At 32.6% G+C, this 12,248-nt stretch overlaps 1 protein-coding gene across 1 annotated transcript; it reads left to right on the top strand.

The window, feature by feature from the left end:
* On the top strand, nt 1–4,169 carry LOC105348625 (uncharacterized). The gene is made up of 6 exons (XM_066073613.1): nt 1–24; nt 2,021–2,187; nt 2,393–2,425; nt 2,793–2,904; nt 3,435–3,704; nt 3,925–4,169. Exons 2-6 carry the CDS (start codon nt 2,053–2,055, stop codon nt 4,167–4,169), a joined length of 795 nt encoding a protein of 264 aa, XP_065929685.1. The 5' UTR covers nt 1–24; nt 2,021–2,052.
* The last annotated feature ends 8,079 nt before the right edge of the window (nt 4,170–12,248 follow it).

Genomic DNA, 12,248 nt, shown 5'->3' with positions numbered 1-12,248 from the left:
AGAGTTTCTAAAACAAAACTGCAGGTTTGTTGGTTTTATTCTGTATAACAGATATTTGATTTAAAAAACAAAACAAAACAAAATAATAAGATCGAAAGCGATAAAGGATCGGTACCATTACTGAACTACTTTCACCCTTTGGAACAAATGGCGAAATATGTTGAAAACGTGTCTCCGTAATACAAGCCGTTCTGATTTTGAGATAGTTGAATGAAGACAAGTTATGCACCTTGTATAATTATATTTTACACGGCACAAGACGCAATACTGTGGAATCATTAAAATTCGTGGGGGCCAATTTTCGTGGATTGCTTATATTTTACAGGTTCGTGGGGACATTATTTCGTGTATTTTCATATACCTACAAAAGGAAATATGACTATTACCCTAATTTATTAATTCGTGGGGGATGTTTATTCGTGGATGTGAGGTACCCACGAATTCCACGAAAATTGAGCCACCACGAAATCTAATGATTCCACAGTAGTTAAACTTTTGACTTTGAAAGGTATGCACATTTGTTTTTAATTATTAAATTCTGTTTTGTTTACTTATACAATTTAATACTCATGAAGGTACATATTAGTTATTAAACTGTATATATATACTTTTTCTAAATTGTGTAAAGTTACAATTATTTTCACAACTTTTTATTTTTGTATTTTGTTTAAAAAAAAAAGACCTGGTTATGTCGCCATATTTCGTTAAACATGAGAGTTCGTTGTTTCGATGAAATATTTTGTTTTATTCTTAATTCAATTGTGACACTTGTGATTGCAATGTTTGTATTTTAACCATTGTAATTGTTGATTTCATTGACAAGTAGAATACAGCTAAGTGGTCACATCCAATGTTTTCAAATCAACTTAAATGAAGTGGGTTTAATTTTTTAAAGTTTTTTTTTTACACGCGCTTGCATGTATTGATATTTAAAGGGCAAAAAAAACCCATTGTCAAACATTGTTATCGTTTACTACAATTAATAAATCCAATTTGACGTGTGTGTTACTGGAGTATATCGATTTTCTGGATTTACCAAGATAAAAAAAAAACCCAAGCAGACGACCTAAAAACTGAATTTCTCAAGTCATTATGTTTTGACAGTGCTTTTACATTTCTTGCGGAAGTACTGTATTCCCATCTTCGCTAGCCAAGGGTGTCGCCGCTCCTCAACTCTGTAGCGGATCGTCACCCTTGGCTAGCCTCTTTACATTCTTAAATGTTATCAAATGTTTGGCATTATTTGAATGTAAATTAAACATAGTTAACTGAGAAAGCCTACCCGAAAATATTTCACAAGACTTCGTGTTCGTCATATTGACATATGATAATGATTATACATAATTATGTGAATATGCCGTGGTCCTGAGTTACCAAAAAATGCATGTGATATGCTTATCAAAATGTTCATTTTAAAATGCAGCTTATGTGAAGCCAATCAAATTGGCGATGAATTTCATTATGTTTTAGAATGTAGTGCACTGTCTCATATAAGGAAAAAATTGTTTAGTAATAATTATCTTAAAAACTCAAACATCTTAAAATTTAGAACACTTAGGTCATCTTCAAATCATGTAATACTTATGAAAATGTGTACGTTAATTAGAAAAATATTTGATTTGGTCGGTCATCCTACCTAACAACTATAACAAATTCATTGTTTACTTTATTCTGTTTCTTTTTTGTAAATCCTGCTTTTCTTATACTTTTGTATATAATTCTTCTGCACCTCATGTAACATTATATGTTATGAGTGAAATAAATGAACTTGAACTTGAAAAAAATACAGCAGATGACAAGCTAGACTAAAAGGCATTTAAATGGTAAAAAAAGGCATTTAAATATTCTTATCTTCTTAGTAGCAGCATTGATTTTACGCGCGGATCAAGGTAAATTGGGGAAGGGGGGGGGGGTCCAAGAGATACCAGTGATTGTCTAATGCAAAAGCTCAATGAAATTGATAAAAAAACAAAAAATGAAATTCATCCTTTTTATCAGTAATAACTTTAAATTGCTGTAGAGTAAAGACACAGTTGTAGAAGGACAACGGCAATGGAGAAACAATTTGGATCAATCGTCACCTCCGTGTTACTGGCACTGACCTTCGGATGTTGGCTTACTGCCCTGGTCGCACCTGGATGGTTTTTGATAGAAATCAAGACATCGTCATCTTCATCTTCCCTGACCGTAAGTTCTATATCCCCCACCACTTTTCAGAAATTAAAAAAAAAAAACAAAAAAAAAAAAACAAGCTTTACAAAGCCAATCAAAAGATTATTATTTTATGAATGAAGTAAGTGAATTTAAATTGGGAGAGCGCTATTTTTTTTATACATGTACATGTACCTTGTTCAAAAGTAGATTTTAAGCTTTGGCCTAACTTTCTTTACAGAGTTCTCCTTTTGGAGAATCGCCTAAAAAGAAGGTAACTACATATACATGTACCTAATTATGTTTAGCATTTTTTAAAAACATATAGATAATTTAAGTTGCCGTTGACACAGTTTTCTTTATTTAAGCATTTATTCACCAATGTGAAAAGTATACACTTGTAAAACTAATAATACATCAGAAATGTCACATACTTCTATTTCTTTTTTTTGTCCTCTCTCTCTCTCTCTCTCTCTCTCTCTCTCTCTCTGGCAAAGACATTTGCATTGCAGAAAAATACCAGGTGTGTTATCATTGCAAAATTGTTTACGTGTTATTTATAACAACACAAGAACAGAACTACCATTCACAATTATGATATCTCAGAATCCCCTGATAAATCTTTGTTTTTATTTTGCAAGATTACAACGGAAGTTGACATGGGTCTATTTTTCATCAACGTTTGCGTCAATGAAAAATGCGAACAGATCGACTACGAGAAGATGAAAACAATGAAAAATTTCCACGCAATGCGTAATATATTTTAGCAAACAACCCCAAGATATAGTTATCGTTCCTAACGATAACCATGTAAATTAATGTGGTATGGGACATTTAAGTTATTGTTACGTAATGTTCACCGAAATAAACAATATAATCAAGTGTAATTCTGTAAACAGTTTCTTTATCGAAATAGAACACTAATATTTTTAGCGCAATGGATTTCTGTAATAGATGGTTTGTTTCGAATCTGAGTTTGAATCCCGCTTGTGTTTAAAACTTCTACCTTTTCAAAAATATTTAAAACTCTTTTTTTGGGTTAAATATTGTAACATTTGAAATTTGTGAAAGTATTTTAATTTATATTAATATCGATAGATGTCGATGTCCCATACCAATTTAAAACCAGAAGCAATTACCACTTTATTTAACAGTAAATTTATTATTTTTCTAGTTAAAATGTATTTCAAATTATGCATTTTTGATCATTTGGATATTCATCTCTTGTTACGAATAATTATGAAATTAAAGTAAAACGGCAATTACCGTTTTTTTCTGTATAGCGGAGTTGTTAGAACTTCAAGCGGAAGGTGTTCTCGCCATGGCTCTGTGTACAATAAGTGCTCTGTTGGTGATGATTCCAGCTCGGTCCAAGTCAACCAGATATCTTATTGCTTTGATTCTCATGTCTATTGCAGGTAATATAGGTTTATATGTATTTTACAGATTTAAGAAGTTGAAGAATACAAAAATCAGTATCATCTTTATGTTTAGAATTTTACAATTCTCTCTCTCTCTCTCTCTCTCTCTCTCTCTCTCTCATGACAGATATTGTTTTTTCTGTGATATATTAATCCTTTATAGTTTGCAATATACATGGCATATTTTGTTAAAAAAAAAATATCTCAGAAATAACACTTATCAATCCATGCATGTAGCTCTTGAAATGCACCTCTCTTTTAGAATTTGACTTAAACACAATTTTTAAATTACCAAATTACGTTATTTGTTGTAGTAATTTTGAATCCATTTTGATCTATCGAATGGCATCAGCGAATACGGAGATGGATAAAATCAAGAAAATAGAACGCACTCTGCTCACTGGCATTTCAATGGAGGTGAAGCTTCCATATTCCATACTGATAGCTGGGATTGGAGCTCTGTTCGGAATTCTGGGATGTATTTCAAGCGCAGGCATGTACAGGAAGTCACGTGATTGTGCGCAGCCAGGCCAAGTTCTGAATGTGTTCCACGCAGCTCCAGCCACTGGCTTCACAATTCTGCAAGAAACATATTAACTCTCTCGTAACTTGACGAAGATGAAGAAATCAAGACTTGTTTGCTCTAATAGAATATTGTACTCCTAACATAACATAAAAAGTGTCTTGTATGATAACCAATGCTTTTTTTTCTAGACGGTGGTCTATCTATAAATAGAACTAGGTCTACTTTTACTCTTTTTTTCTCTTTTCTCCAAGTGACACCTTTTGCTATTACAATACACGTATATACATGTAGGTGACCTTGTATCTTATAATCTAGAGTTCTCAACATGACATAGTGCCATTTATATGTAATCATTTTTATGCCTCTTTTTTCCACAAACGATTATGTACCCATCTAAAGAGCTATTAGGTCTCCTCTTCTTTCAAAACATAAAACGTTTGTATGTACATGTAGTTATATGCATGATTTTAAGCAAAAGATTTCAAACTTTTAACAGATATTTGTACAAAAAATATTAAGCTTTCGACAATTATCTCCCTTTTAAGAGAAAACTTTTAATAGTGCATTTTCACAGGCACCCCCCTTCTTCGTATTTTGAAATTTACATTGTCTCATATTTTGTAGGTGAGTTAAGAAGTACCATACAGGTTCCTAACCACCAAATGAAAGTAGAATTATTACGTGAAGTGTTTCACGTTGGTCATGTTTCAACCTTTATCATAATGCTATCATTCAGGTTCGTTTTCTTTACAAAATTACAATTGTCCAAAATTGTACAATTTGTAAAAGTATGAAGACGTCGATAACGCAGTGATGAGTTCTCTTTACAAACACCCCCTCCCTCGTATTTCGAAATGATTGAATATTGCCTCCTGTTTCGTAAGTGAGTTATAGGGGTGGCATACAAGTGCTTGATCTTCATATGGATTAAGACGTTCACATTCGTCGACTTCAATCTCATTTCATAAATATTTTCATTCCTGTTCAATTTTGTTTTTGTTTGTTTGTATTTTGTTGTTTAATTTTTAAAACTACAAACTGTCCAAATCGTTCAGTAAAAGTGTCAAGACGTCAATTAGTGATGAAAATAGTGCATTTAGTAATGAATTTACATTTAACAGAAAAACAACCTTTTTAAAAATCCCCAAATCAAATGTCTTCTATCCATAAGGCTGTTTTTATTTTCATTCTCATTTTAACTCAGACATATGCAAAATGTGCGTATTTTGAATTGTAAATCACCATATATTAATATATCGTCTAATTTAAAAAAATGAGATAATTCATGGTGTTATTTTTGTAAGTATTTTTGAATACATGTTATATATGATAACATGAATATTCTTATGTTGTCAATCAAACAACATGATACTGACCTTGTTCATAGTTACAATGAACAGTGCATGAGACATTTGATTCTAAATCCTAAAAGGAAAACTCTTCAAATCAATGATGAAAAGTTTTAAAATATATGAAGATTGCGAGTTTCAATAATAATAAAAATCCAATCAGCTTGACACATGTAGATGCTGTCATTTGATCGTAAACATACACTAGTTTGATACACCTACGTATACAGGTGCAAGACTAGTACTGTCAACCGTATTTGTATTTGACAATGGCGACCCTCTTCCTTACCTAGGCCCAGAGTGACAACTCTACCTACGGCATTAGCATTCGTAATTGATTCAAATGGATATACTGGCGGAACATCAGGCATAGATCAACACTTTTTTATTTGTGAAATTTGATTTTCTAAACAATAAAGAGAAATTTAATGAATCGTTGCGTTGGTTTTGATGATAGGATACTTTGTACAGTACACGTCCTCTACTTAAATTGTAAAATTCATGGCCCCTGGGTCAGGGGTTCAGGCTGTGGGGGTGAAGGTATGGCCATATAGTGTTAATGCATATTATGTTTTAAAATCTTCTTCTCTTCTCACACACAACTGTAAGAAAGACTGACTTCATAATTATGTTAACCAGGAAGTCCTGCATATATAGTGTTAATGCATATAATGTTTAAAAATCATCTTCAATACTCCCACACACCTGTAGGGAAAACTGAATTCATAAACTTGTAGACCAGGAAGTCTTCTACCAATTTTTTTTTAATTTCAAGTCCCCCCCCCTCCCCCCCCACCCCAAGGTAGGGGTTCCGAATCTAGGACGGAGCCAAAACACTCATATAGTGTATATGGTTGGGATTCTTAATGCAGGGTGTGGCTAAAAACATGGTCAAGTGTTATGGCTGGGAGAGGGGGGAGGGTATACTTGTCTTGTTATTTTATTCGGCTTAGGTCTTTCAATGAAAGAAAGGAGATACCCTGGTATTTCACTAACATGCATATTTAGAAAAAAGATAGAATGAAGCTGTGTATCAAAGTTAAGATATTGTGAAAGTTAATTGAGTTATTTTCCCTTGCTTCTTCATAATAGAGTTAGTTTCCCTTGCTTCTTAATTCATAATGGAGTTATTAATCATTAAATATAATGTAATTTAGAAGTTGTATGATCAAAAAATTATGCAAGTATTTTTTTTTTTTGAAGTTTTTGAAGTCTTTATTTAAATAAATGGACTCATTAATAGTAAAATATTAATTGGCTAATCAAAATCACTGATAAACAGTACAAGTAAAATAATTCTGGTATAAATACCAGATGGTGTCCAAATACTCTGGATGAATATTCAGAAATCGAAACAGAAGTGAAGAGAAATTTTAAGCTGTTATACAGTTGTTCACTTTTATGTTTTTTTCTTGAAATGCCAACAATGAGAGTTTCTGTCTGCCCCTGGGGGTGGGGAATGGGAGGTTGTTTTGATAAAACATGTCTACTAGGCACCTTGGTTTAGTGTATCTATGAAAGCATATACACATAAAGCCTATCTTGAAAGTTGACAGATATGGGAAAATTATTTTCATCTATTTTCTTGTACCTTTTCAATATCAGGCCATGCACTCTATTATTATATTTATAAGTTTTTTGGGGTAATATAACAGGCTTCATAGTCCTTTTTGAAAGATTTTTGGCAGGAAGGTGGTAGTCATTACAATATTATAATTTTTTTTACTCCAGAATGAAACTTATTTAAAATTAATGCATAAATGAGACTCCTCGACAAGTTTTTTGTATGGGCTATGGTACTCAGGTGACCGTTAAGGCCTATTGGCCTATTGTTTTTATGGAAATCTGTTTGATTTCCATTTGACCTTGATTTAGACATGACAAAAATATGAAGCACATATTCACTCTAAAAAAGAAAAGGTATGAAAATTATTTCAGATTTTAAAAAATGCCACATACGTTAGTTTAAATCAGTATTTCAAAGTATTGAGCCTTTGTAAGGTTTACAAAATGGTTTACAAAAATATATATTGTTTTAAGTATATTTTTTCTAAATGAACAGGTTTATTGATATTTTAATTTTCAGTGTCTTATCCGTCCTAATATATATATATATATATATATATATATATATATATATATATATATATATATATATATATATATATATATATATATATATATATATATATATATATATATATATACTTGGCATTTAACCAGCCTTATTTACCGATTTTCTCTTTATGTTTAGATGGCAGTTAACTTGGTGAACATCTACCCTCCTAATATTTACTGTACACAGGGAAAAATTCGCCCACGTTTATACATCCACCCCCTTCTTCTCCCCTTAAATGAGATATATTCCATATATCATATTGAAGATGGAAATGTTTAAGGCATGGGCAAATCTAAAATAAAAGGGTGAGGGGTAGGATCTTACCCATACTCCTCAGTTTGTAGAGTTACATGTATACTGTGGTTTATTCGTTGAACACCAATTTTCGAGGATTTCGTTTTTTGATTGATCAATGAATTCAAGTGTTCATCGAAGTTTCGTGCTTTTTTCTATATGAAAACCCATCTCCGGTAAACGTAATAAATCCGAATTACTGTAGCGTATATTGTTATAAAACACTTTTGATAATCGTCTCAATCAGTTATATAAACATAAAATAAATTGGAACAGTATAAATGTAAATTATTGATATTTATTTTCATTTGACATATTATATACATATAAATTGAACAGGTCCAAATAGTATATGCATAAGTCCCTCGGTAGTAAAGTGAATCATTACCATGAAGACGTGATAAACACACTAGTAGATAATAGTAAGCTACCGTTTAATCGTTTATCATACAAAGAGACAAAAAAGAAATTCAATTAATAGTAGTTAAACAAGTCCTGCTTTTTCGAATCACTTTCTAATTAGCACCTCTTTTTCTTCCATCGCTTCATGGGTGCTAATTACCCAACGCGCATGAATTGGTTTGACCACTGAAGTGCGGAGATCAACTATGGTAGACTCAGTATCGTCACAAACTTTCTCTGTGTACCAATCGTGAAAATGCCCCTTTAAAATTTCTTTGTACTCTTGATTAACGGCTAAGTCTAGTGGCTGAAGTTTATCAGTACAGCACGCTGGAACGAATAGTGGAATGATTTTATTTTGTTTTAGCAATTCTAACAGTTTTGGGCTTTGATGAGCTTTGTACACGTCGAAAATGGTCACGGCCTCTTGGTTACATTTTGACAACGGCAGGGACTCGCGGATTCCATTAACATATGGAATGATAATGTTTTCGACGAATCTAACCACAGATTCTTCGTTACTCCAATGAGATTCTGTGTATGTTATATCCCATGACGATGGAAAATCAACGCCCTTAGGCAAGCACCTATTAGACTTTCCCGCATAGATAAGTTGGGGAGATAATAATGAACCCGACTTGGTGATTGCCAAAAGGAGCGTTATTTGACGTTTGTCATCCAATCCAGTTATGCTCACTTGTTGCGCCACTCTCTGATCCATTGTCCAGTCTCCTCCGGGTATAAGCTGGCATCCTGTTTGGTCCCAATTAATGATTAATAAATCGGGTATTTGAAATTTCGTCACGACATTGGAAACCTTTTCGACATATTTTTTTTTAATTTCATCAAAGTTGGTTGGTAGCTGCTTCACACTTTTAGTCCCCTTTCTTTTCACAAAGCCCATGCGTCTAAGAAGAGACACGGCAAAGTATTTTGTTTTGTTGATGTGACCACCGTATTTTGCCAATTTGTACCGCGCGTTTTTTTTTGGACAATTGCCTCGGCACCTGCCATAACAATCCTTGCGTTGATAACACCCCCGTTAACCCTGATTTTCTTCACCCAGTGTTGTACCTCGTTGTCCAGTGTTTCTCCTAGGAGTAATGGATTACCCCTGGGCGATTTTGGTAAACGTGGAGAACTTGTGTCGACTTTACCTGAAAGAAGAACATAACAGTTTTACTTATACAGTTCTCGTCTTTTAGTTTGTAAAGTTTCGTGATCCGCCACACATTACATGAACAAAGGGGGAAAACTCTTATAAAATTTTATAAACGATAGTCAATAAATCAATGATAAAAAATAAATGGGTAAAGAAAACAGTCATATCAAATATACGAACCTTCTTTCTTTTGTTTAATGTAGATATCTCTCATGCTTCGGACCGTTGACTCGGCGACTTTATGTTCTAGATGTCCCGAAAATTTCCTGGCGGCTCTAGCGACTCCATTGTCGACGGCATATCTTGCGATTTTTGCTCTCGTTTCATCATCGTACGCAGAGTATTCCCCTCTTTTTCTTTTTTCGGTGTTTTTAATAAAATGGCATCGACATCATCATTGCAGCTTGACCAGAATTAGCTTCCACCTCAGATTTATCTTCATTAGGATCAGGGAGACCCGGGCCCGACGGAAACCTTTTCTTTATTTTACCAGTTTTCAGCCACGAAGTCAGGTCCATTGTTATGAAACTTCTTATAATAAACAAGATATCTCGATTTTAAGAACTGATGGTTTATGGGGCTTACTGTCGGTAGTTATATATATAAGTGATGAATTATACCCACGGCCCCAGGCAGATCTTTAGTACAAATCAAATAAAACTCAACTGAACGTTTGTTTGAAATATTAGAATAAACTACATTTAATGTCAAAACCACATTTTTCTTTTTAAAGCTTAATAAACAACTCCCTGCCATTATACTAATTAAAAAAAAAAAGAATTTTTGATTTCATGAGCGAAATACGTCTTTTATTCAATCGGACTCGATGTTCATATCTAAGAAATTGAACATTGACATTTAAGTACATGTATCTATATAATACGTTCCGAAAAAAACAACATGATTATTATTTTTTTAAGGATGGTTACCCACGAATTTACGTATCCTCGAAACAGTGGATTGTACAAAATCCTCCAAAATTGATGCCCTCGAAAATTAATGAAACCACAGTACTATATTTTATGGTGGCATATTTCTGCCATCCACATAATTTTTGGTCAACATAGCATCTCACGTAAAGTCAAGATAACTATCTCATCAAGTCGAAACCGACTTTTTGTTGGGATAGCTATCTCGATAATTTTGCTTGTATCTTGACTAAAATTCCTGGACTTTGCAAATACTGCCATTCACAACACAAGAAAAGTTATGAATAGATATTTGATATTTACATATTTGGAACTCATTACCAAGGACTCCTTAAATCAGCATCGAGGATTATTAATGAAAATAATAAGGCTGTCTTCAAAATATATAATTATGCTGATATGTACTTTCCCTATTATTACACATTGTACGTCATTTCATCATATTTATAAAGTTGAACTGCCTTTAATTCTTAAAACTACATGAAATTGAAAGAGCTGTGCTAAAAATTAAAATAAACATGTCTTTACCTTCGGTATGGTTCTACATGTATTGTGGGAATTTTTACTTTATCTGAATATATTTGTTTTGTTTTCCTTACTAATTTAAACATACTAAATAGTTTTCTGGTAATGTTTTTTAAAGTTGTATAAGCTTAAATCGTATGAGTTAACTTAATTAACATGTAATTCAATATCAACCTTGCATCATCAGTCTTTTATTTAAGGTGCCTTACGCTCTAATAGTCAGCATATTTATATATTCATGTTAATGACAGATTCAGATATGAATTTGCAACTGAAGATCAACTAAAAGATAATTAACCAGACACTTATTGACGGGCAATGCGGTAAATTTCATTTTGACTATGCACAAATGCCTTTCTATAAACGTAAGGGAATATTGAATAATGAGTTCCTAAATACGTTTATACAATTGTTATACACGTATTATCTCGTATTGTGGATGGAGCATTTGCAAATCTAACAAATTGTAGTCAAGATACAAGATAAATTATCTCATTTTGTCGAGATATTTTGTAACCTCTCACCCATAAGATGGGGTCCTGGCTTCTACAAGTTCATTCTGTATGCTAGACTGTCCCACGAATGCTACCATACAAACTGCAACAACCAAGCCGGAAACACTTTTCACGATAATTATCAGATTTTGGAGGTTTATCAGGTATAAGATAGATTGTAACACATAAAATGATAAAAACAGGTTATTGCAAAAGTGTATCATTTCATTTTTTGAAAACAAATAACAACAGGGGAATTCCACGTAGAAAAATGTATGGTGGCAACATTCTGCTAAAATATCATTATTCCATACCAATTAAAATTCATTTGTAATTTTTTTTATCTGTATATTAATTAATACATTTTGTTAATAAGATTAACTTGTTAGAAAATGAGAATAAAGAACTAGACCAGATGTTTGAAACTGATTTGATGTTAAGGCATGTTGTCTTGATTTGCCACCAACCCTTACCTTTTCTAAATAAAGGTAAAAGTTGCTAATGTGTGAACATGTACGGTTTTGTAAAACCTTTTTTTAAGAGGAGAGGGTCCAGGTGAGGACTTCATTTGTTTGGGGATATTCTACTACCTACTTCTCTTAATATATGAATTAATAAGTCTTTCAATAAGATATATAAAATAAATTATACAATATAAAAATACATTTTCTAGGGAAGGGCTGTCTATGTGTACGTGTCTGAATCCTTGTCAGCAGACGTGTGTACAGTTTTTAAAACATAACTGCAGGTTTGTTGGTTTTATTCTATATAACAGATATTTGATTTAAAAAAACAAAACAAAATAATAAGATCGAAAGCGATAAAGGATCGGTTACCATTACTGGACTACTTTCACCTTTTGGAATAAATGGCGAA

The sequence above is a fragment of the Magallana gigas genome, chromosome 10 (assembly GCF_963853765.1).
Source record: "Magallana gigas chromosome 10, xbMagGiga1.1, whole genome shotgun sequence".
NCBI classification, from domain to species: Eukaryota; Metazoa; Mollusca; class Bivalvia; order Ostreida; family Ostreidae; genus Magallana; species Magallana gigas.
Note: the sequence above shows the minus strand (reverse complement) of the source record. Positions and strands in the feature narration are given on the sequence as shown.

Excerpts from the sequence above, each read along its gene's own strand:
- LOC105348625 (XM_066073613.1), top strand. The coding sequence starts at position 2,053 with ATGGAGAAACAATTTGGATCAATCGTCACCTCCGTGTTACTGGCACTG. Across the intron at positions 2,188-2,392 it reads CATCTTCATCTTCCCTGACC|AGTTCTCCTTTTGGAGAATC; the intron begins GTAAGTTCTATA and ends CTTTCTTTACAG. Across the intron at positions 2,426-2,792 it reads GAGAATCGCCTAAAAAGAAG|ATTACAACGGAAGTTGACAT; the intron begins GTAACTACATAT and ends TTATTTTGCAAG.